The sequence below is a fragment of the Myxine glutinosa genome, chromosome 11 (assembly GCF_964187855.1).
Source record: "Myxine glutinosa chromosome 11, kmMyxGlut1.1, whole genome shotgun sequence".
NCBI classification, from domain to species: domain Eukaryota; kingdom Metazoa; phylum Chordata; class Myxini; order Myxiniformes; family Myxinidae; genus Myxine; species Myxine glutinosa.
This window is the reverse complement of record NC_136271.1, coordinates 7,195,328-7,222,016: the sequence shown is the minus strand read 5'-3', so window position 1 is coordinate 7,222,016 and position 26,689 is coordinate 7,195,328. Positions and strand designations below refer to the sequence as shown.

At 43.3% G+C, this 26,689-nt stretch overlaps 1 protein-coding gene across 11 annotated transcripts in view; it reads right to left on the bottom strand.

Annotated features, from left to right (window-relative positions):
- The window catches only part of LOC137436384 (centrosomal protein of 170 kDa), a 121,208-nt gene that overhangs the window by 5,747 nt on the left and 88,772 nt on the right, over positions 1–26,689 (bottom strand). For 9 of the 11 annotated variants that reach the window (XM_068130103.2, XM_068130105.2, XM_068130104.2 and 6 more), the window contains 8 exons: positions 11,890–12,013; positions 7,643–9,010; positions 6,730–6,973; positions 6,175–6,391; positions 3,646–3,765; positions 3,152–3,240; positions 824–917; positions 605–656 (listed from right to left, as the gene is read on the bottom strand). In XM_068130103.2, the coding sequence (XP_067986204.2) occupies positions 605–656; positions 824–917; positions 3,152–3,240; positions 3,646–3,765; positions 6,175–6,391; positions 6,730–6,973; positions 7,643–9,010; positions 11,890–12,013 (2,308 nt within the window). The remainder of the gene's footprint in view (positions 1–604; positions 657–823; positions 918–3,151; positions 3,241–3,645; positions 3,766–6,174; positions 6,392–6,729; positions 6,974–7,642; positions 9,011–11,889; positions 12,014–26,689) is intronic. The other 2 variants (XM_068130110.2, XM_068130111.2) reach the window with 2 other exon arrangements.

Genomic DNA, 26,689 nt, shown 5'->3' with positions numbered 1-26,689 from the left:
GGTTGATTCAGTGTGTCATCCTTCCTAGGTCAGCAAAATGAGTACCAGCTTGCTGGGAGGAATTAGCCATTTCAGTATCCTTTGTCGGAGTGGTGACCTGTCCAGGATTGTGTCCACTAGCCTAGAAACTGCTCCAGCAGCCCTATGCATCATCACGATGCAAAAACGAGTTGTCATCATCATCATCATTCCTTCCGTTACTTCTCACCATATACTCGTACTTGCAGGGTTCTAAATTTCCTTCTCCCTTCTCTCTCTCCGTCCTTTCACCCCCTTGTGTTCACATTGTCCCACTACCCCCACTCACTATCAGTGTGTTCCCTCATACCTTCAGTCACCTTGTCTAACCCTTTACTTTGTATACATGGTTTGCTTTTAAACATTTGCAGCCTCATGCTCAGCAATTTAACTTATCTCCTCCCGTATTAGTTTCTCTGCAACATCAGGATGTGGTGATCAAAACTGAGTGGTCATTTTGCTGTTACTGCACAGGAACTTCCCGTTTTTGGCAAGATGGCGTGCATTCTTTCTGTCGAGGCACTCAGTCATTGTTTCGATACAAGATCAATAATCAAAATCAAGCTGCAATGTACAAACTGCTTACCTTCCAGTTGCTTTTCCACTCTGCGCAGATCTTTTAGAATGCATGTAATGCCCTGAAAAATAACGGTGAGGGGTTGGTCATGATGTGCAGCGAGACCGTTTTAATGAGCGGAGACACAGGATACCACACAGGTTTCCAGCAACCCCATCAAATCATGTATACACAACGAAATAGTGTTATTGGGGAGAAGGAAAACACCTATTCTCAGATACAATGCACCTTGTTTGAAGTCTTCAAAAGTGGCACCTCAGTTTCCGCATTCATGAGGTCCTCAATCTCAGCCCAGTTCCGCTCTTCATCCCGAAGAAGAACCCTGTGCGATTTGTAGTACGGTATATACAACCACCATCAATCAAGTATTCCCAACAACTGCTTGTACCATGTTTGTCAAAGGTAAGCTGCAGTTTACAGGTGCATGGCGTCCGATTCAAAATACTTTTTAGGAACGCATCCGATATTGTAATCGGACATGATGTTTATTTGATTAATAATGAAGAGCTTTAAAATGGGCATGGGAAGAGCATTGTTTGTTGATGTCAAACATCTATGCGGGTTGAAACAGAAGACAGATTTTGTAGGAATTAGACAAAGAAAGGTTCGGGACAGGATAGGAGGTGCTGTTGGGCATGGTGCATGAAAGTTGGGAGAGTGTGGGGGAATATGGAGAAGGGAAGGGAGGTCCTGGAGAAGGGGTGGGGTGGGGGGAGCTTGGAGGGGGGCAGGGTGGGGAAAAGTGTGAGGGGGTAGTGCGAGGACAAGGGGGCATGGCGAGGGGGTACGAGGGGAGGAATCTGGGTGGGAATGTGGTAATGTGATGGCATTTTACCCTTAGTAACACCAATATTTGTTAACTGTGCAAAGAAATACAGCTGGTGCTTTAGAAACTAGAACGTCACTCGGTAGAGCACATACCTCCGCCAGGCTGAACAGTTTACATTTTGTATCCCACTGATAGGCCGGATTTACATTCAGACCTGAACCAAAATTGAATTGGGTTGTTTTTGTCACTTACCCAACTCTTCCACCAAATTTTGTCACAAGTCGTCCACAAATTTTTGAAACATCATGCTATATATAATTTTTGGACATCTATCTATAATTCCAGTAATCTCTGTCTGTCTGTCTGTACGTCTGTACGTTTGTTTGTTTGTCTGTGACCGCTGTTTCTCGACAACTACCGGTCCGATATACTTGAAACTTGCCAGGTATATTGCTGGGGACCCGAGGATGTGCCTTTTCAAGGTTTCATATTAATCGGACAATTACTTACCGAGCTATGTCCAAAAAACGATTCAACCAATCAGAGAGCAGCGAACGATCGCGTGTGCCGAACGTGGAGGACACACTCTGCCTCGGATGGCACATTTGACAGCGTATTCATTTATTTCACGTTTGCAAACTATGTTGGCGCTATGTTGGCGTTAAACGATGTTTTAAAACTAATAAAAACGAATTTGCGATTCATTCGCTTTCCTGCGCGTTTGTGTACGCGATGGCGATTTCTTTACCAAACTCCGGAAGCCGTTCGCTTTGGACCGAACCATTTCATGTAAATAGAGGGGGGGGATTGTCACCACTCGCAAGCCGTTCGCTTTGGACCAAACCATTTCATGTAAATAGAGGGGGGGGGATATAATTTTAGATATATATATATAGTACGGGCATGCCCTAGTATCACTCAATGGTGAAGAATCACTTACAAAATTAATTATAGTATCCGGATCTGGATCTCCACCAATTTAATCAATTTATCGTTGACCACCGTGAATGATCACGGTGTGTACCCCGATTCAGAATAGGCACACCGTATCCCTGCGCATCGTAAGAGCGTGACCAAGTGTTGGCGTCAGGAAGGGCATCCGGCCATAAAAACATTGCCTCAAACAGGAAACCATGATTGTCATGGGGCCCGCAAGGCTAACCCCTGCTCTAGCGGGGAAAAATGGCCTTAAAACGATCATTCAACGTGGCAAACGGGTCACCTGACTGACCAGTGGACCAGTGGAAATACCCAATGAGGATTGCAAAACCTCATTAAAGACAAGCTGGATGTTACCTAACCCAAGCTGAACCCAAAAGTCAGACAGAACTCAACAGATTTGGCTACTTTTACCATCAACTAGAATATAAGACCCGTCGCTTCGCTGACGGAAATACCAATCTTTGCTGCGATGGCTAATCTATGGGGGAAGAAAAATAAAAGGATTCCTGGGAGATCCTGCTCTCTGTGCAGGGATAACCAACTAATTTACAGTTTTGAGACGCGTGTCCATGTATCCATGACCAAAAAAGAAAAAAAGAAAACAATAATAATTGGGATCACAAACACTCCCGGGAGTTAACCGAACCCACCGTAGTTGGATTTATCGAAATCCGTTAATCCTTTTTCAAGTTATAACACGGTAAACAAAAACAGACAGACAGACACGGCTCTTTTTATAATATAGAAGTCTGAATGATGACTGTGTTCGATTGGAGAAGAATATTAGGTTTTGCATCAAATCCTATCAATAATAAGAGTTTGAAAAAGGAATTAGGCTTACAAACCTCATCTTAGCAGCAGTCTTCTCAGTTTCCTGTCGGACCTTCTTTGAGAGCTGACCAATGGATGTTAGGATGAGCGTATCTATCTGCATCTGAAAGGACAAAATGGCTGCAAGTGACACAAAACCCGGACCAGATATAGGAAAAAACCAGAAAGACACTCTTCGACATCACAATGTCGATCAATATGCCTCCACTCACATTATAACATCATTATACATACTTGTACCAAGTTTGACTTGGTTCACTTCAGCGGTTCTTAAGTTAACGCTGAACAAAAAAAACAACCTATTACGGACTGACCTTTGACCTCTTGATCCCAAAATGAAATCAGTTCATCTTTGCATCACAATACATACTTGTACCAACTTTGGTCAGAATCCCATCAACGGTTCACAAGTTATTGCAGTAACATAAACCTATTATGGATGCACGGACAGACAACCAAAAAACATAATGCCTTCGGTGACAACAATCGGACAGTGTCCATTGCTCACTTCTTCTCGACTCCAAGTCTTTCTGCGGTTCATGTTTTCCTGCGTGTGCTGTGGACTGCTGGTGAGATGTGGTGGAATCTTCTGGAACTTGATCCCTTCATCAGCAATTCTCTGCACCAACTAAAAAATGGGACAAGATCAATTTGGAGATGGTCACTGATGTTGTCATAGTTTGGAGGGAAACCTAGGATTACAAAGAAGTCTTAGGTATCCAGAAATTAAACTAAACTGAACCCCCACGTGATTCTACCATTAATGTTTTTTTTTGGGGGGGGGGGGGGGGGGGTTAAGTAAGTACCTCCACCACCGAAGGTGGACAGAGTTTATGTTTTCACCCATTGGTTGTTATCTCCATATGCGGGTTTTAGGAGGTGGGATGAAGTTCTCCCAGAACTCAAAATCTCCACCTCCTTTTTCTGTAAAGGATCGTTATTCAGGAACCAGATTGTGAAATTTCATTCTCTGCTTTGTTCCACGGGCTCTTTTTAGAATCTTCACTGAACCCCAGACAGCCTCCACTTGTCGTGATATTCCCAGGAATGATTTTTAAGTACTTATTAAGGGTTTTCTTGATCATCCCTGTTATTCCGACTATGACTGGTACAATTTCAGCTTTCTTCAATTTCCAAGTCCTCTTGACCTAATTTTTCAGATCCTGGTATTTGATCATTTTCTTCGTTTCTGAAGCATTTAATCCAAAATCATCGGGATCCGAAACCTCGATCAACAGTGTTGTCTTTTCCTTTTTGTGTTTGAGCCCTATATGTGGACGCAATGCTCCGCCTGCAATGTCCACACATGATGGGATCATCTTGACATGCGTGAGCAGTATGTTCATTTTCAAGGATCGAGTTTGGTTTGCGTTTCCATGATTGTTCTGGGACCGGAATGTTGTAATGTTTACAGATGTGCCAGTGGATTACTCCACAGATGGTGCCATGTCTTTCTGTGTACAACTGTTCTGACACGAGTTTTTTTTTACATCCCGAAAGGAGGTGACTGGTACTTTTTTTTCTACCTAACAAAACCTGCATTTGTCCGATTGGCTCAATCCCGCCATTTTCTTGAAGCCATTAGTGGAGTGTCCCTGGTCTTGGGCATTTATGATGACTCGTTCTCCATCCCAATTAATTAGGCCTCTTCTTAGCCATTCCAATGACCCTTCCTTATCAATCCTTGTTGTGTCAATCTCTTTTTTGAATCTTCCTGCTCTTTTGTCATTCTCCCATTTGTCAGAATATATCTGCTGATATTTATTTTTGTGGTTTTCCTTTTTCTTCTTTGTGATCATTGTGGCTTTGTTTGTTTCTGTTTCGTTTTCCTGTGTAGTATCCTGCACTTGCACCTGTTTTTGGAAGTTTGTTGCTAAATGGATTAAGGATATCTTTTCTGATTTGTGGTTTTCTTGCTCATGTACAAATCTCATTCGATAGTCTGTTGAGCTTTTCACACATTCCGCTAGTCCTACACATGCTGTTCTGTGCACTTGGATCAGCTCCATCAGATCGCCGCCTCCTTCTTCTCGTCTCGGAATGCATTGCTTTTTGGAGAATAGTTTATGAATAGTTATAAGTTTCCTTGTTTTGGTGTCTAAGTTGTTGAGCTCCCTTTGTGACCTGTGTATAATTGCACAGCTATTCTGGAATACCGGTACCGCAAGTTGGTTTATAGCTTTGATTTTGTTAATTGGAGAGGGGGATGATTTCAGAATTAGCCTTATTCTGGGTACGTACTCTTTGCTGATTATTTTACACATTTTTTGTGTTGTACTTGGGGACCTTCATCCATTCCGAGGTATTTGTAGTATGCTTCGTTTTATACTTCCTTTATCGTACTTCCATCAATTCAGATATTGTGTGTTATTTTTGTTTTACTACGTAGAAATGTGCATTTGGTGCATTTGTCAAGACCAAATTCCATATTTGAATGTCCTCCGAGTAGCGCTTTACTAGTTTGAGTTGATCGGCCAATTTGTTATCATTCTGTGTGGAGTTTTAGATCATCCATTTACAGTAGATGTGTCACCTTTCTAGTTTATTTGGTCATTTTTCTTTTGGACGTTAGATTGTATCAGTGTCCATGTTCATTGATGAGGTTACTCAGTGGATCCAGAGGTTTCACCCAAGTTTGTTTGTCTGTGAGCAGGATATCTCAAAACGTTATGGATGGATCCGGACGAAACTTGGTGGACAGGTTGGCTGTGTGACAAGGATTAAATGATTACCTATTGGTGAAGATCAGGATACGATCATTTTTAAAGTGATTTTTCCCCATTGAGAGGCAGGGCCAAAAACGACATTTTGTTATGGGGTATTTTTCAAAAATAAAGGCAGATTTCCCCCAATGGAGGGAGGTGGAAAATAAAAAAGGGTCAACCTACCGCACAAAACACTTGTTAAGAACATAACATGACGTCACAAAAAATATATTTTACACGGCTGAATTCACAAAACTAGAATTGAGCTTTCTCCCTTCACATTTGAGGTTTTCATTACGAGACAAGTAAACATTGTCAGGTGTGTTGTGTACCTGTTCTTTGACTTCAATGGTAGATTCTGGAGAAGGTGATGGCACAGGACTGGTTGCTGTGCCAGCCAAGTTGCTGGGGTGGGACAAAGTTGCTGTGCCAGCCAAATTGCCTTTCTGCTCCACCACATTCTCATTGCTATTTATGTCTTCAGTGCCAGCCACCTCATGGATCTCCTTTGCCAGGATGGCCAGATCCTTTGCAAGGTCTTGGCTGATCCTGCGAATCAAGAAAACACGTCGTCACCAAGGGTAAATGGCAGTGGATAAAATGTTAGCCTCTGTGGACCAATTGAAGTGTGGGTAAAGGGAGTAGCGATAGAGGGTGACTGGTTTAATCTCCTGGCATAACATCTAATGTGCAGGCAGCACTCCATATTTTAAAGATATTTTCCGACTTGCAATTCAACTTGTTGACATTATTATTTCAGATAAGCTGAACCCTTTGAAAAAGAATGCAATTGCTATCCCTTGAATGTTGTGCAAACTGTTGGCAATTCAGCCTTAAGCAGTCCACCGTGACTATATATCCTGGCCTAGTGCAGCGCACCCTCGCACCTCGCAATCTCCTCGCTGTGCGACGTCCACTCTTTGATATAATCCTCCTCTCCCTGTTCTCCAGACGCATCTCGGTCGACGGCTGCAGACCTAGGCCGCGTGCCACGGTCCACCGGCACGGTCATGGAAGATGGTGGAGTGCGACGGCTGGCTGCTGGGGTGAGACGAAGTCTGTGAGCCGAGCCGCTCGACTCGTCATCCGAAGTCGATGTAGAGTCAGTCAGTAGTTGGCAATGTCTCGAGGCTATCATTATTGCCGTGAAGCAAGCAGGAAGTGCAGGGAAGTGCAGCAGTTGCAGATCAAGACAATAGAGCAGCAGGAATGAAAATGTAGGCAATCACCAAATCAGTCAAAAGGGTAGGAACAGACAGAAAAGGAAGGAAGGGAAAGTGAGAGAGAAACGGATGACGGAAAGAGAGACAATCACAATACCCAATAAAAGTCCAACAATGATGTAGAGGGAAAACTCAAACAGAGAAAGAAATCAAAGCTTTTCAGTGCATCTGCAGGACCCGAATACCTTAACGTGCCTACGGCTTCAGAAAGAGGTAGAAGCGGAATGGGTTAGTAAGCAAAAGACACGTGTTCAATTCAAGTATTCATCTTTAAAAATGGAAAAGCAATTGCAAACATCTCAACAGAGCACGACATCATGAAGTTTCGAATGAAAGACTGAAAGCTGTGCTCGACACAACCAATGTCTATTGGTAATGAAAATACAGGAGGCTCGGCCTAGTGTTTTGAAATATGGGCATCTGAATGATTATCCATTACCAGGGTGAACATACACCGAATATATATACTTTCTGTGAATATATTTGGATAGCTAGACTTTTAGCTTTACTCAGGATGCCCCATGATGCTACTTTGATGCAACTGGAAGGAAACCGACAAGAGATCCGCACAACTCACCGACAGAGGAGCCACGGTTGATGCTGTTCGAACGAGTGCGGACCTTTTCCACAGGTTCTCTTCGTTGCGCACTGCTCGACCTGCTACTCCTCACTTGCCGGAACGATTGGCTCTTGCCAATGGGTGTGCCGCTGTTCCTTTCGCGTGGCATTCGCACCGAAGTCGATGAACGTACACTCGTTCCTATGGAATCCACACTGCCACTGGAAAATGAAGTACCTCTCTGCCGTGGTTGTGCCAAAAAATCCAATCGCCTCATCTTCTTCTTCTGATTTTGCAGCTGTGGTGATGGAGAACTCATATTTGCAGGTTCTGAAGCCACAGTACCATCGTCGACACCGTCTCCTAACCTAGCACGACGCAACAAAGAAGCACGAGTAGGTCGAGGCTTGGAGAGAGCACCGTTGGAATTCACAGAGGCATGGGCAGTTTGTTCAAAACGTTGCCACGTTCCTTTCCCTTCTTCGTCTTCTTCCTCATTAGACATTTCGATAGAAAACTCTCCATCACCTACTTGCTGTCCAGAATCGTTTTTTGGAAAAGGAAAGCCTTTAGTACCCAAGTGATGTCGTGAAGCCTTCTGCGTTTCACCAGATGTATCCGGACGAATTCTCGTTCTCTGTGTTCCTGCTTGTGAGATCACGTTGGTGCTCGGCGTTTGTCCTGCATCTCTGTCCCTTTGTTTGTTGGTGAAATTCTGCGGAGGCGTCGCGTGGTGCCTCTCCCTCCGAGAGGTGCTGCTCTCTGAAATCTCGACTTCTCCCGTTGACGGAACTTGAGAGTTTGAAGATGTGGCGTGCACTTTAGCCTCAAGCACATGCAGAGCTGCTTCTGTATCACGCAGCAGATACGTGGTGTCATTGACTTCACTATCTGCAGAGGATAGGTCATGCCTGATGTTCTTGAGGTTTGGATTGTCCTTGTTGAACCTATTGCAGCCTCGTGGAAGTGATGGTGTCCTGCGACTCTTTGTCACCAAATCCTTTGCATAGGCTTCCCGCACCTTGGAACTGGCTCGCTTAGATGAGCCATGCGATGAACTCGTCGAGGAAGTGCTACACAGATCACCAAAGATGGTTGAAGACATGTCGTCTGTCAATTCCTCCGAGGATGGCAGTTGTGCCGAAGTTTTTGTACTAGGTTCAACAGCACTGCCGTCAACCGACCTTCGTCGTGACCAGGGAGCAATTTCTCCATCTTTCTTGCCCACGCAAGATGGAGCATTCTCTTTATGGTCAGTGGGTGATGTCACAAGCTTCTCACATTGCTTTGGAGTCATGGGTAGCGTTCTGTGCCTTCTCGAAGCTTGTGCACCCACAGTGGGGGTCGTCATAATGGAAACAGCACCACGTTCACCCACACATGATCCTCCACGTCACAGGTGATGAATAAAACAGTGCGGGAAAAAACAAAAACCTATTACATTATGCTCGACTATACGTACAAACATTGCTGTATGATCAATGTAATATCCATATTTTGCGTCATTTACATGGAAAAAGTAGAATAGTATTTTTACAATTTTTCTCGAAACATTTTGGTGGAGGTAGATTTTCTAGCAGGCTCTGCCAGGTTGTCAGATGATGACGCGAATACGATGATGGAAAATACACAAGACCATTAATTGTGATGAGAGAGAGAAAGGTTGTGGTTTGGAGGTACTGGCAATGGAAGCAACATGCATGTAGGAAGAGTGTTGCCATTCTCATGATATTGGGGATAAAAGTATTTGCCAACTCAACCTTGCTCCAAAAAATAAACCAGCTTCACTTATTCTACAATCGACCAATTTTGGACAAAAAATCCCCAGAAATCTTCTAATTGGTGAAAATCTTGCACATCATCTTCGTTCGTATGCAGCACAAGGTTGCAGGATATCATCATTGGCTGAGGGTGCAGCTGTGCCTCTGATGCAGTGCCCTCTGCTGGTTAGGACAGGGATATCAAATTAGTTAATTGTGCTGGCGATAACTCGCCTACTCTTCGCAAAGGGCACAGTGGGATCTTTAACGACCACCAACGAATGCGAAGGATGGCAAATACGTTGTTTCACATTCGAGGTGATTCATCACCAAACTGACAGTTTATAGCTCGGTCAGGATTCAAACCCAGGGTTGACAGCTTAGAGGTGACTTTGCATACCTACAGTCGTGGCCAAAAATATTGGCACCCTTGCACTTTTTTCAAATATCTCACAATCTTCTCTAAAAATAAGTTGAAATTGACAAAAGTATTTGGTCTCCACAATTCCTTATTTCACTGTTAATATTACAGAACCTTTGTTTTTGATTCAGAACTTGATATATCCTTTTAAATCAGAAAATAAAAAGAAATGGCATTGACAAAATTATTCACACCCAAGACTTAATATTTGGTAGCACAGACTTTGGACAAAATAACTGCCGTCAAGCGCTTCCTATAGACATGAATGAGCTTCCTACTCCTCTCTACTGGCAGCTTGGCCCACTCCTCTTGTGAAAACTGCTCCAGTTCTCCCAGATTTGAAGGGTGCCTTTTCCCAACTGCCGTTTTCAGATCTCCCCTCAGGTGTTCAATGGGATTTAGATCTGGACTCATTTCTGGCCACTTCAGAACAGTCCAGCATTTTGTCTTGAACCATTCCTGGGTGCTTTTTGAAGTGTGTTTGGGGTCGTTCTTCTGCTGCAAGACCCATGACCTTCGACGGAGACCCAGCTTTCTGATACTGGGTTGAACATTGTGCTCCAAAATGCCCTTGTAATCTCCTGATTTCATGATTCCATGCCCACATTCAAGGTACCCAGTGCCAGAGGCAGCATAGCAACCCCAAAACATCACTGAACCTCATCCATCTTTGAATGTAGGGAAGGTGTTCTTTTCTTTGAAGGCTTCATTATGTTTTCTGTAAACATAGAGATGATGTGCTTTATCAAAAAGCACTAATTTGGTCTCATCTGTCCACAGGACATTCTCCCAGAAGGATTTTGGCTTGTTCAGGTGTGTTTTGGCAAACTTATTTCTTTTTTTTTCTTTCTTTCTCTCTTTCTCTCTTTTTCTCTGTCTCTGTCTCTGTCTCTCTCTCTCTCTCTGCATTGGGGTCTTCCATAGAACCCCCTTTCATCGAATTGGCGACGGATGGTGCACGTTGAAACTTTCGTACCTTGTGTGTGAAGGTCGAGGTGCTTTCTCCACCATTTGAACATCCTTCGCTGCAATTTTCCATCACGTTTTCTCTTGCGGCCACGTCCAGGGAGGTTGGCTACAATGCCATGGGCCTTAAACTTCCCGATAACATTGCATACGGTGGACACAGGAACATCAAGGTCTCGGGAGATGGACTTGTAGCCTTGAGATTGTCCATGTCCATGCTTGGCCACAATCTTGTGTCTGACCTCCTCAGACAATTGTCTGGTTTTCTTTCTTTCCCCCATGCTCATTGTGGTGCACACAGTGACACAAAACAGCAGAATGACTCCTTTTCTCTATTCAAACTCATTGAATGAGTGATTTTTATATTGCATGCACCTGCAACTCACCATAGCTGAGTTCAATTCCAAAGTAAAGGAGAATCACCTGCTTGAAATCGAATTATTTCTAACAACTTCTAAAAGGTGCCAATAATATTTTCCGGCCCATTTTAGGATTTCTGGGTGGAATAAGCTAAGATTTAGTAATTTTTTCACCTTTCTTTGTTTTTTTCCACTGCAAACCAAAGAAATACGTTTTGTGGATACCAAAAGATTTTTTAATTTCAACAATTTTCTGGAATAAATGGTGCATTATTTGAAAAAAATGCAAAGGTGCCAATATTTTTTAGCCACGACCGTATACGCCATCCTGTCAGCCAATCTTACATCTCTGACATCCCTGAAACATGAAAGGATAAGATGGGGGGGGGGGAGGAAGGGGGGTTCTGACTGAGAAAGTGGGTATCAGGAATTACTTCTGAAGGACCACTTGCTTTACGGAGTTATCTGTCATCGTCGACAGGGATCCAACCCAATCCCAGACAACTTAGAACCAAACACATCAGTATCAGATATGTTGGAGAAATATGAAAAATAAATGTAGAGAAAGATTCCTGTGAACATACAATTACTCAAAGAAGTATGAACATCAATCATTGAGCTACTATTCTCGATATTCCTTGTAAAGATGTGTAATTTTTTACTACACGTGTGTAAAGATCAACAGATTTGCAGTAAAAAGTATTTTCTTTGTTCACATTAATGCAGGAAATCGGTGAGCAGAGCAAGGAAACTTTTTACCACTATGAGCATGATTGGTAGAGCTGGGCTTTTTGTGTTCACTCTGAGGGCCACTCGCCGCGAGACTCGTCCAACGTGAGGCCCACTGCCATCCCGTACCACGATCATTGTCCGTATCATCACGCTGTCATATACCAAAGCCAACGTGATGATATGCGGGAAAATAAAGAAAAGGAAGAAGAGTCAGTGAAAGAGGAGAGCGAAGAAGAAGAGGGGTGGGGGAGAAGAGGAAGATGAAGAAGAAGCAAATATGTTGTACTCAAATAAGAGATCACAAGAGTCAAAATTGACAAGGACCGTATTTACAAACATTATATCTAACTTTATGATACATCCAAGCCAGAACAAAAATGATTCTTCTGTCCCACTGTTTAAGATTGATGGACTTGTTAAGAGTCCAAAATGTGATTAGGAGTCAAACTAAAACCAGAAAGAGCAATCAGATTTCAGACCCTCACCAGGACATGTTTTGGTGGTTTTTAAGGCTTTTGTGTTAAAACAAATATGGCGACCGAACCACGTGACAAATGACATCAATACTTCTTTTTTTTCTCCACCAATTTATCCATAGGTGACGCTCAATAAATTTCATCTTTATCGGATGAAGTTTGTACTTGTCAAATTATGACGTCATAATGGAGGAACCTATGACATCATCATTAACATATTTCATTCCCCATGGAGAGTTCTTTACAATGAGCCATGTCTCCATGTTTTCTATGCAGAACATCCGGCGATATAGAGGTTTTTTTTTGTTGTTTTTTTTGGGTTTTTTTGTATACTGAATCGAGGCTCGTGAAAGAGCTAACATTTATTTCACAAACAAATCAACCAGACAAACAAAACACATAAAAAGAGGGAGCGGAAGACAAGATGGGGAGAGAAGGGGAAGCACACAACCACAACATTTGAGAGCAGGGAGAAGTGTGGGAGGGAGAGGGTTTGGGGGCAGGAGGCGTGGGAGGGGGAGGGCGGGGGGGAGAGGTATAAAACACAAGGGGACCGAAATTAGCGGGGGTAGAAAAGATCAAGGTTTTGGATGGGGGAGGATAAGAGATGGTGGTGAACAGCTGTTTTAAAGACCTGGAGGGTGCAGTGGGATTGAAGAGAGTGAGGGAGTTTGTTCCAGAGGCGGGAGAAAAGAGGAATGAAGGAGTGAAGGTGAGCAGAGAGTCTTGATTTTGGCAGTTTAACCATAAGAGGGTTGCAGGCAGATCTTGTGCGACCTGTAGGAATATTTGGGGGACAGAGCCCAGAGAGGGCTGGGGGGGCAAGGCCAGAGAGGAGTCGGTAGAAGACGGAAAGACCACCAACCTGCCTGCGGTGAGTGAGTGAAAGGCCCTTGGAGTTAGCTTCATCGCGGGAGATTCCAATGATTCTATATATATATATAATTATATATATATCGATGAAATTCTATATATAGAATTTATAGAATCTCAAAATTTTTTGATTTCAAATGAAATTGAGATTTTGAAGAGGTGCAAATTTTTTCGATTTTTTGAAGATGGAGCCTGTACCACATGACCGATGACGTCATAATTATAATTTAAAAAATTATACAGGAGTTGCACCTATGGTGAAAATTTCCTATGAATCGGACCATCGGTTGCAGAGAAAATCATATTTATTCTGTGCGGACAAACAGACAAACGGACTCAAATGTAATACCCTCTCCCTTGGCGAGGGCAACAACGTGATGAGACTGCAGAACCTCTCACCTAATTCGACCTGAAACCCTCATTACTTACACTACCTTCAGAAAGTATTCACACTCCTTGACTTTTTACATATTTTGCTGTGTTAGATCCTGAATTTAAAATGAATTCAATTGAGATTTTTTTTGTCACTGATCCACACGTAATACCTCATAATGTCAAAGAGAAATGACTTTTTAGAATTTTTTGAAGATTAATTAAAAATGAAAAGCTTAAATGTCTTGAGTAAACAAGTATTCAACCCCTTTGCTATGACACTCCAAATTAAGCTCGGACGCATCCAATTTCCTTTGATCATCCTTGCGATGACTCTTCAACTTGATTGGAGTCCACTTGTGCCCAATTCAATTGATTGGACATGATTTAGAAAGAAACACACCGTTATATATATATATATATATATATATATATATATATATATATATATATATATATATATATATATATATACACACACACAGACTTGGCATTTAATATGGAATATTTTTTTGTGGGGGTGAACTTACTTTTCAAGTTGACTTAGAACCAAAAGTTCATTGGATTTATGTTTTTTTTGTTTTCTGTTTTTGTTTTTTTTGTATACTGAATCGAGGCTCGTGAAAGAGCTAACATTTATTTCACAAACAAATCAACCAGACAAACAAAATATACAAAAAGAGGGAGCGGAAGACAAGATGGGGAGAGAAGGGGAAGCACACAACCACAACATTTGAGAGCAGGGAGAAGTGTGGGAGGGAGAGGGCTTGGGGGCAGGAGGCGTGGGATGGGGAGGGGGGGGGGTGGAGAGGTATAAAACACAAGGGGACCGAAATTAGCGGGGGTAGAAAAGATCAAGGTTTTGGATGGGGGAGGATAAGAGATGGTGGTGAACAGCTGTTTTAAAGACCTGGAGGGTGGAGTGGGATTGAAGAGAGTGAGGGAGTTTGTTCCAGAGGCGGGAGAAAAGAGGAATGAAGGAGTGAAGGTGAGCAGAAAGTCTTGATTTTGGCAGTTTAACCATAAGAGGGTTGCAGGCAGATCTTGTGCGACCTGCAGGAATATTTGGGGGGCAGAGCCCAGAGAGGGCTGGGGGGGCAAGGCCAGAGAGGAGTCGGTAGAAGACGGAAAGACCACCAACCTGCCTGCGGTGAGTGAGTGAAAGGCCCTCGGAGTTAGCTTCATCGCGGGAGATTCCAATGATTCTGAACGCTTTGGTTTCAACAGCGTGAAGACGGGCTAGGTGTGAGGCAGGAGCACCAGACCAGAGGGGAGAGCAGTATTCCATAGAGCTGCGGATGAAAGCCTTGTATCTGGTGAGGAGCTCAGGTGTGCCAAGGAAGGACTTCGCACGACGGAGGATGCCCAGTCGGCGACTAGCTTTGGAGGCCAGATTTGAAATGTGGTTTTCCGAGGAAAGATCATGGCAAATAGTGAGACCCAAAAGCTTGAGTGACAGAACTTCTTGGAGAGGATTATTCAGAAAGTGGATGGGAGGGTTTTCCAGTCGGTCTTTTCGAAGAGACATCGTAAGAGTGTGAGATTTATCAGGATTGAAAGACATGTTCCATTTGTTTGCCCAGTCTGTGATTTTGTCCAGGTCTGCAGAGAGTGAGGAGGCTGCAGACTGCCGATCTGAGGGATGAGGAATGGAGCGACAGAGAGTAGAGTCGTCAGCAAAGAGATAGAGAGGATTTTCAAGAGAGTCAGAGAGATCATTGATGAAGACCAGAAAAAGCACAGAGCCCAGAACACTACCTTGGGGAACTCCAGCCTGAACAGGAAGAGGAGATGAGAGAAACCCATTCAGGGCCACACGTTGACTACGACCAGAGAGGAAGTCCGCCAGCCATGCGTGGAGATTTCCATGGATACCAAAGGAGGAGAGTTTGGTGAGCAGAGCGGGGTGCCAGACCGTATCGAAGGCACGTGAAATGTCAAGGGAGACAGCTCTGATTTCCTGTTTGGCATTGAGGACCTCCATCCATTGTTGAGAAAGCAGAAGCAGCATGTCCAGAGTAGAGTGACCAGGTCTGAAACCAAATTGATGATCAGAGATCAAGCCATTGGAGAAGAGGAAAGATTTCATATCTGAAGCAATGATGGATTCCATGACTTTGCTGATAATTGGGAGAAGGCTGATTGGTCTGTAGTTGCTGGGATCTGTTTTTGCACCTTTTTTGTGCAAAGCGGTGATGTTGGCTGATTTCCAAGCAGATGGCAGATGACCTTGAGCAAAAGAGAGGGTGAAGAGAACAGAAAGAGGGAGTGAAAGAGCGGAAGAACATGATTTTAGGACCCGTGGGCTGATGCCGTCAGGACCAGTTGCAGAATCAGAGTCGAGGGTTGACAGAAACTTTTCCACCTTGTCAGGAGGAAAGGACACAGAGTCCAGGAGCAGCTGGGTACGACTGGGTAGGGTGGGTACAGAGAGGGATGGGTTTGGGACACAAGATTTAGAGGCAAACACAGAGTTGAGGCATTCAGCTTTTTCACGTGCGGAGTCAGCCGTTAAGCCGTTTGAGGTGAGGGAGGGGATGGAGGGGGAACAAACACCAGAAACAGATTTGACCAGACGCCACCAGGATTTGGAAGAGGGAGACAGATAAGAGAGTTCGGTCTTGAGAATGGTGAGATATTGTTTCCTGGCTCTCCTGAAGGTGGACACACACTTGTTTCGGGCTTTGTGAAAGGAAATGAGATTTCCTTCCGTTGGATTTGCTTTCCAGGAGACGAAAGCAAGTTGTTTCAGGGCAACAGCCTCACCACAAGATTCTGTGTACCATGGATGGGAGGAAGGGTATGACAACTGAAGACGAGATGGGATAAATCTGTGCATGAGAGAGAGCAATTTACTTTGAAAGAATTCCCAGGATGAGTTGATGTCAGAGGCGGTAGAGATGGGAGACCATTCCAGATGATTGATGGCTGCTTGAAGACCGTGCCAGTTGGCCTGAGTGAAATGCCAGACTCGTCGACGCTGAGGAGGCTCTCTGAGAATGGTCAGAGAGATGTCCACTTTGACAAGCACATGATCAGATGAGCCGATTGGAGCAGAAGAAGAGCAGCAGACATTTTCAGGGAAGTTTGTCATAACCAAATCCAAAAGAGAAGATGCTCCGTTGACTGAGATCCGGGTCGGGAAATTGACAGATTGTGTCAGTCCCAGTGAGTCGCAGAAGTCCTTTGCTGAAGAGCCATGGCTGGTGAGAGAGGTACCCACACCCAGCCAACTGGCATGGTGACAATTGAAATCACCACATATGAGGAAGAGAGAGTTGGGATGGGTAGATAGAAGTTGGTCCATATTATCAGACAGCGAGATGTAGATGGAGTCATCACTGTTTGGTGGACGGTACAACACACATATGAACAAAACGTGGGAGCAAAGGGGAAGCCGTAGCCAAAGGTATTCCTGGGGGTGAGGTGGAGAGAGGGCAGTGGGGGGCGAGTGAGGAAGAGAGTTTTTGATAAAGATAGCAACCCCACCTCCAGGACGAGGCTCAGGTCTATCATACCGGAGGAGGGAGTAACCTGGGAGAGATACCAAGGCATCAGAGACATCATGAAGGAGGAAAGTTTCTGTTAAGCAGATCACATCTGGTTTGTCAGAAGCAACCTGTATGGAGAGATCAGTCAAGTTTGAGTGAAGGCCCCAGATGTTTGAGGTCCATACCGTTAATGAAGAGGAAGGGGGAGCATCGGGTCCAGAACAGGGGGGGGGGGAGGGGTAGGGTAAGATGTGGAAGAGGAGGAAAAGGTAGGGGTAGGGAGAGCTGTTGAAGGTGTGTCAGAGATTTCAGAGATTTCAGAATAGCTTGGAGAAAGGGAAGAAGGTCCATACCGTTTATGAAGAGGAAGGGGGAGCATGCTCAGTCAACGGAGCATCTTCTCTTCTGGATTTGATTATGACAAACTTCCCTGAAAATGTCTGCTGCTCTTCTTCTGCTCCAATCGGCTCATCTGATCATGTGCTTGTCAAAGTGGACATCTCTCTGACCATTCTCAGAGAGCCTCCTCAGCGTCGACGAGTCTGGCATTTCACTCAGGCCAACTGGCACGGTCTTCAAGCAGCCATCAATCATCTGGACTGGTCTCCCATCTCTACCGCCTCTGACATCAACTCATCCTGGGAATTCTTTCAAAGTAAATTGCTCTCTCTCATGCACAGATTTATACCATCTTGTCTTCAGTTGTCATACCCTTCCTCCCATCCATGGTACACGGAATCTTGTGGTGAGGCTGTTGCCCTGAAACAACTTGCTTTCGTCTCCTGGAAAGCAAATCCAACGGAAGGAAATCTCATTTCCTTTCACAAAGCCCGAAACAAGTGTGTGTCCACCCTCAGGAGAGCCAGGAAACAATATCTCACCGTTCTCAAGACCGAACTCTCTTATCTGTCTCCCTCTTCCAAATCCTGGTGGCGTCTGGTCAAATCTGTTTCTGGTGTTTGTTCCCCCTCCATCCCCTCCCTCACCTCAAACGGCTTAACGGCTGACTCCGCACGTGAAAAAGCTGAATGCCTCAACTCTGTTTGCCTCTAAATCTTGTGTCCCAAACCCATCCCTCTCTGTACCCACCCTACCCAGTCGTACCCAGCTGCTCCTGGACTCTGTGTCCTTTCCTCCTGACAAGGTGGAAAAGTTTCTGTCAACCCTCGACTCTGATTCTGCAACTGGTCCTGACGGCATCAGCCCACGGGTCCTAAAATCATGTTCTTCCGCTCTTTCACTCCCTCTTTCTGTTCTCTTCACCCTCTCTTTTGCTCAAGGTCATCTGCCATCTGCTTGGAAATCAGCCAACATCACTGCTTTGCACAAAAAAGGTGCAAAAACAGATCCCAGCAACTACAGACCAATCAGCCTTCTCCCAATTATCAGCAAAGTCATGGAATCCATCATTGCTTCAGATATTAAATCTTTCCTCTTCTCCAATGGCTTGATCTCTGATCATCAATTTGGTTTCAGACCTGGTCACTCTACTCTGGACATGTTGCTTCTGCTTTCTCAACAATGGATGGAGGTCCTCAACGCCAAACAGGAAATTAGAGCTGTCTCCCTTGACATTTCACGTGCCTTCGATACGGTCTGGCACCCTGCTCTGCTCTCCAAACTCTCCTCCTTTGGTATCCATGGAAATCTCCACGCATGGCTGGCGGACTTCCTCTCTGGTCGTAGTCAACGTGTGGCCCTGAAAGGGTTTCTCTCATCTCCTCTTCCTGTTCAGGCTGGAGTTCCCCAAGGTAGTGTTCTGGGCCCTGTGCTTTTTCTGGTCTTCATCAATGATCTCTCTGACTCTCTTGAAAATCCTCTCTATCTCTTTGCTGACGACTCTACTCTCTGTCGCTCCATTCCTCATCCCTCAGATCGTCAGTCTGCAGCCTCCTCACTCTCTGCAGACCTGGACAAAATCACAGACTGGTCAAACAAGTGGAACATGTCTTTCAATCCTGACAAATCTCACACTCTTACAATGTCTCTCCGAAAGGACCGACTGGACAACCCTCCCATCTACTTTCTCAACAATCCTCTCCAAGAAGTTCTGTCACTCAAGCTTTTGGGTCTCACTATCTGCCATGATCTTTCTTGGGAAAACCACATTTCCAAGCTGGCCTCCAAAGCCAGTCGCCGACTGGGCATCCTCCGTCGTGCGAAGTCCTTCCTTGGCACACCTGAGCTCCTCACCACATACAAGGCTTTCATCCGCAGCTCAATGGAATACTGTTCCCCCCTCTGGGCTGGTGCTCCTGCCTCACACCTTGCTCGGCTTCACGCTGTTGAGGCCAAAGCTTTCAGAATCATTGGAATCTCCTGCGATGTAGTCAACGCCGAGGGCCTTTCACTCACTCACCGCAGGCAGGTTGGTGGTCTTTCTGTCTTCTACCGACTCCTCTCCGGCCTTGCTCCCCCAGCTCTCTCTCTCTGTGCTCTGTCCCCCCAATATTCCTTCAGGTCGCACAAGATCTGCCTGCAACCCTCTTATGGTTAAACTGCCAAAGTCTAGGCTCTCTGCTCACCTTCACTCTTTCATTCCCCTTTTCTCCCGCCCTGGAACAAACTCCCCCACTCCCTTCAATCCCACTCCTCCCTCCAGGTCTTTAAAACAGCTGTTCACCACCATCTCTTATCTTCCCCCATCGAAAACCTTGATCTTTTCTACCCCCGGTAATTCACCCCAGAGTCCTTGCAGTGTTCATATGTTTTAATCCTCTCCCACCTCCCCCCAAGTCCTCCCGATGTCCCTGCTCTCAAATGTTGTGTTTGTGTCCTTCCCCCTCTCTTTTGTGTCCTTCCCCCTGTGGAAGTGTAACTCAGTGTAACTTATTAATTGGCACTGGTAACTTATTAATTAAACTGGTAACGAAGCAGATACATTTTATATGCAAACTCTGTGAAAGACGAGTTTGTAAATGAGTGTCAGGAATGCGCCCGAACATGATAATCTCTTGTCCACCTGGTCACAGCCCCTGGCTGAAGCACCCCCCTATCGTTTGGTAAACGGAACTCACAACAGGAGGGGAGCGAGCTGATACCAGGACTTGGTACATGCATGACCTCGGGGCATTAGCGGAGAGGGGATTAAGTCCAGTTTGTCCATATAAACGAGAGCAAACGTGGAGTCGAAAGGACTTGCTACCAAGAGCTCTGACCAACGGGAGGGGCGGAGGAACATCAGCCGAACGAGAAGGATCAGCGAAAAGAGTTAATCTCAGCCATTGAATTATGCGGTATTATTTGGTAAATGGAATGAAGTGAATAACCAGTTAATAAACCAGACCTTTTGTAAACCTGTGTCCGGTCATTGGAGTCCTGTGAGTCTCTCAGCTACAAATTCTCCGACAATTTGGAGGCACCGCTGACATCAACTGGACACAAACAAGTCTTTGAAAGGTGAGTATGTCTTGTTTTGTCCAGTATGATTTACGAACTTGGGAATAGTTATGTTGTATATACATGGAGGATTTGTGTGGGACTGGCGATTGTCCATAGGTAATACAAGGATGAAACGTGTTAAATGATTCTATTTATTCGTGTTTTTTTTTTCTAAATGATTTCTGTAAATACGTATTTTTGCGCTGGTCATTAAGGGTCTTACTGTGACCTGGGAGCAAACGGAGCAAGCGTGCACCTTGCGACCATTTGCTTCCAGGACGTGTAAGGCCGGTACACTCGTTTACCCACCCGTACACGTATAAAGTACTTCTTTTTTTTGCACTTGTTCAAAGCACTCGACTTGCTCGGCGAGCGAGCGACTTGCTCGGCGCTCGGCGAGCGACAGGGAACCGGGAAAGGGAATTATATTTATATATATATATTTTTACCTCATTCCAATTTATGGTATTGCGACAAAAAGGCTTATATCTTTGGAACGACTGGTCGGATTTAGACAAATTAAAACTCGTTCGATCAACAAATAAATTCATGACAGACAATCCCACCTCATGCCGGTCCAGAATTACTGTGAAAGATGGCGATTGGATAAAAATTGCATACCAACACTCCCTCACTGTCCCTCATTGTCCCTCATGTCCATTCCGGCACCCTGTCTCTTCCTCCCGCTCCTTTTCCCTCCCTTTACTTCCCATTGGCGGACGTTTTGCGAGAAGCAAAGCGTTTTGCAGGACGCTTCCAGGAAATTTATGTGACCATTTGCCAGATAAATAGCATGGGTGACACGGAACCAGTGCTGTTGTTTTTTTTTAACGAAATTTGCCAGATAAATAGCATGGGTGACACGACGAAATGATTGGATTTTGGTGAAGACCCAGGTGCGAATCCGGCTACGAGAATTGTTTAAAGTGATTCTTCACCATAAAGAGATCGGGTGAAAAGCGATATACATGATATTTAACATAATATACTTATTAATGTTATTATTTTAATATTATTAATATATATTTAAAAAAAAAAGTGACAAAAACACGCCGATTCCATTTTTGGTTCAGGTCCGAATCCAGATCCGGCCTATCAGTGGGATACAAAACATAAACTGTTCACCAAGGCGGAGATATAATAATAATAATAATTCTGTATTATTTAGTTAACCAGTTTGTGTGAAACCTCAACCTAAATATAAAAATTGATCTGCTTGGTGTTAGTTTAAGGGCTGTTCCAAATTTATCCTGATTATGAGAGATAATTACAGGAAATGTGTACTGTTCTTGTTTGGTGATTATGAGACAAAAACAGCAGAGTGGGAATCGGCAGACAATGGAACAGCTAGCGACGAGTGTTTGTGAGTAACAACCACCCTCTGGTCGAGGCTCATAGGAGGGGTGATACTTACTGATTCGGCACGCTTACAATAGGTGTTAATGGTGGGATGTCAGAGGTTTTGGTGTGGTTTAATGTTCACACTGTTTTGGAAAATAATGCTCGATGCAACATGATCCTAAACCATTTCATGGTCCTGAACCTGAACTGAACTGAACCTGAACCTGAACTTCATCCTGAACACCATTTCATGTAAATAGAGGGGGGGGGTTCTGTGGTCGTTCGCTTTGGCTTTGCGAATGGACCAAACCATTGATAGAGGGGGGGTTCTGTGGTCGTTACTGCCACGTGGTTTCAAAGTTATTGTTGTTGTTTGCACGCATGTTTTTTTTTTTGCAAGCACGTACGTGCGGGCACGCCCTAGTATATATAAATTGAGGTAATTACAGTAATTACAGTTCCGGTAATTACAGTAATTACAGTAATCATTACAGTAATTGCAGTAATCTTATTACAGTAATTACATTACATTAACTCAGGCACCTTTTGAGTAAGGAAGCTGATATTTGGACATGACACTGACCAAGTGATGTGGCTGTCAAGGAAAATATTGATTTATTGATTAATCATTTAATAAATTAACTCGTTGATTTATAAATGACTTATTTAATTAAAATTCCTCAGAAATACATCTTCGGATGAAATACTTACAGATTGGTTATGCTATGAGCCAATTGATTAAGGAAAATATTTTGTGATGGCCATATTGGCAATTTCGTGGCCATATTCGTGGCAACTCAGTTAGTGCCACTGCACCTTTAAAATGTATCCCTGCGTTCATTTTTCGATCGATTGAGTTGAAATTTTGAACAATCGGATCTGGACTGTCGCTGTTAACGACTCTAGCACGCACTCGTCCAATCAGGATGGAGCGGTATGGTCCCCGGATTATCACTGCTCGCAGTTTTTAATTAATTTTACTTTTTCTCTTGGTCATATAATTTTGAAGACATGCATGTCATGATAGAGGAAATGTTTGTTCTGTTAAACGGAATAAATGTTGTTTATTTGTGTGGGTGTGTATTTTTGTGTATTTGGATATATTTTCACGACTAATTCCAGTTATCGTCCTGCAAAATGTCTGCTCGTTCTTTTTCCTTTGAGTCGTAAATTCCTGTTGAACTCTCATTAAAATGCGGAATTAAGTACGCTGTGTGATGATGGAGATCCTTGATGACGAATCAGGAAGAGTGAATGAGCAAACAAATATCACGGATGGTACACCGGATAGGGAAAATGTAGATGAAACCCCTTTTGCTCAGGTGCTGTGTAGCGCTGCACAAAGATCCATATGAGCGGGGCCTGGGTGCTGTGTAATTAGTACACAAAGAGCCAATTACTAGGGTGCTGAATAAACACAAAGATCCATTTTTTGGAGCTGGTTCTCCCGGTGCTGTGATTTATTCAAAGAACCAAAATCTTGTAAGAATTAAGATATGATTTGTCGACATTATAAATACTTTAATATATGTAACGATTTTTGTAACGATCATCCTGCAAAAGGTCTGCTCGTTCTTTTTCCTTTGAGTCGTAAATTCCTGTTGAACTCTCATTAAAATGCGGAATTAAGTACGCTGTGTGATGATGGAGATCCTTGATGACGAATCAGGAAGAGTGAATGAGCAAACAAAATAACGAATGCTGCGGCTAGAGCAGTGGAAGCGATTTTTGAATTGTTCAATGATTATTCGATATTGTTATGACTTATTGTCAATAGGTATACTAAGTGGCCATGAGGTAGCCTGTTGCTATGTACAGTTTTATTCTATTGTTGATTATACCACATAGCTGTGGTGATAAAGGAAATGTTCGTTTAAATAGATGATTATGATAGGACCATGACTATAAAATCATGATGATTATTATGAATGATATCATAGGGTTCAAATGCAGAATGCTGCATGAACTTGGGAAAGAACTTTCAAGCCCTATGGGATAAATTGGGTATTACAAGCGATGGAGTTTCAAAATTTAGCATGATTGAAGGAATTTGACAGTCCCATTTCAGGAGTTTTACGAAATTTATATTGCCAAGAGATTTTGGGTACTATTAAAAGAAAATGATGAGATATTTTTCCCAAAGAACTTTAATATCTGCCATCCATTTTGGCTGTCTCACGAATGAAGGATGAGTTGCCTTTAGTGGTTGCAAAGAAAATTTGTGGAGACCAGACAAAATGGGGAAATATGTCAGATATGACCCTAGGACAGGACGGCGATTCATCAATTAACATGAGGTACGAACCAGAGGTGACGTCAATGGATGGACCTGTCCTGACATCATTGGGGAAAGGGCTTATGCAAGGAGTCATCCAAAATGATTAATTTGATTTATTGATGAATATTGATGAATTAATTGAAATTGAATAATTGATTGAATTATTAATTGATTGAATCTAATTGATTGAATTTAATTTAATAAATTTAACTGAATAAATTGAATTGAATATATTGATTGTTTGATTGATGAAAATGCGGTCTCAAGAAAGAAGCTTTGATATCTTTGCGAGATATTAACAATGTGGAGACAACCTGGGAAAATTGAGCAAGGTGGTGAGTTTATATACAGATATATATGTACGGTTACCATTGTGATTTCCCCGTCAACAGAGCGGACACCTGAGGATTCACCCATTTCATACTGACCCTCCGGCTCATCTGCAAATACTGATCTGTGAGATTGGATTGTGCAAAAGCCACGGCTGAGGGAGATTCTCTGGAAATCACCGTGTGAACAGGTGGAGAGACCCTTCCTGGAGGTACGAGTGAAGCTTTAGAGGAACAAACTACAACACATCCAACGCTACTTTGATAAAAGGCAGAATGGGAAATGGAGCCTGCAAGAATACACAAGGACAACCAGAGATTCCACAAAAAGGTACTTGTACACATCATATGTACGACCGTTATGGTGCAGAAGCTATAAGGCAGGTCGAGAATTGGTATTTGTGGACAAAGGGACATGATGAGGAGTTTCCAAGAGATGGTACATTTGAGCGAAGTCGATTGGAAAGATTGGAACAAAGATTGAAAGCCAGGAAGAGACAGAATCTAACGGTAGACTGGCTTGCATTCCATTCCATCTTTGGGATGGTGAATCCAGACAACGGGAACAGCAAGAACGGATAACGGATCTAGAACTTAAAATAAAAAGGATACAGGATACAGTGGAGGAGACAAATGCACAACTGCCCTCGAAATTAGGAATGAAAGTGACGGTTGTCCCATCTGATTTCCAGTTGTCTCCCCAAAAAGGACGGTACAGAGAATTTTTTTCGTGTTTCAGGAGACAACGAGAGATTGCAGTGGCAACTCAGGGATGTAGAGATGCAGCCCAGCAATACAAATGCACAGGTGGACAGAGCAGGTAATGACAGAAGCCGGTGCTTCAACTGTGGAGAGATGGGACACTGGATAAGGAGATGCCCATATCTGAGCAGAAGACAATTTCGACAGGGAAACCAAGGACAAAGAAACCAAGGACAAAGAAACCAAGGACAAAGAAACCAAGGACAAAGAAACCAAGATCAAGGGTACCAGTGCTGACCGATACCTCAGACAATGATTAGGCCTTCATTGCGACAAATCCCAAATGACGATTGGCCTCAACAAATTAGATTACTGGACAAACATCAATAACTGTCGATGATTCTTGGGTCTGAAAAGTTTTCGGAGCAAGAATTATTCATTTTTTCTTTTGCTTGTAAGCAAATTGATAATTAATTGATCAAATGCCGAAATTGGATCTTTTATGTTGGGCACACAATTTTAAATTTACAAAGTTGGAACAATTGCTTTGCAAATTTTAAACCAAGGGACAAGGGTCACGTGATGATCAGGTGGGAATTTCGGACTATTGTTCCACACGATTGATAAGTCAGTGGTCGACTGACATGTAAATGGGTGTGTAGTCAAATTTGGATAAATTATTGTGGGAACTGAAAGGGTAATTTCAATGTGACATCATAGGGGTTTTCTAAGAATAAGCTTTTGGTCCATTTGTGTATTAGCATTTCTAAAATTGAAGGACAAATTTTATGAAATTGAAATAAAATTGACACCCATCTTGATCTGTAAATAATAGTTCCAACGCAAACAAATACGCATAATGCATGTGTGTGTGTATTTTTTGTGTGTCAATGTTAGTGTTTTTTATTGTTTTGTGTATCAATCTTACAAGATTGTTGACACCGACAGTGTGCCTGTCTGGAAATGGATAGTTTTATGTGGATGGGATTGAATATGCAGAGAATCCGTAAAATAAAATAGAAATAAAATTTGATTATGAACATTATCTCTTTTGTCAAGGGAGATGGAATATAAAGATTTGATGTGCTGGGTTATGAGCAGCCATTAATTAAATAGTAAAATTGTGAGTAACTTGGGGATTCCATTTTTGATAGAATTTATATGAGAATAATAGCTATTTATGGATATGAGCTTCATAAAAAGAAATGAGGGAGTACAAAATTATCCAAATTTGGGAGAGGTCTTACACTGACTTCCCAGAATACTCTGCTCATGGATTTATATATATATATATAAACTTGAATTTTATCAGCATATAAATTGTGCTGCATGTATGGATGTGTATTAGGCATAGATGATATGGGAAAATAGTAAAGAAAATCTTGCTGATTTGAACTATTGTGAGTTTTAAAACGGAATGCATTGTGCATCTTAAACCAAGGGGCAGCCATGAACGCGCTGTTACGTTATTTATACTCAGAACGCGCTGTTACGTGTACCTGCAACATATTTGTTAATCTCGCACACCTATATTGGCATACTGGTGTCAGTAGTACTCACTGGGTGCATAGAAATGGATGAGCA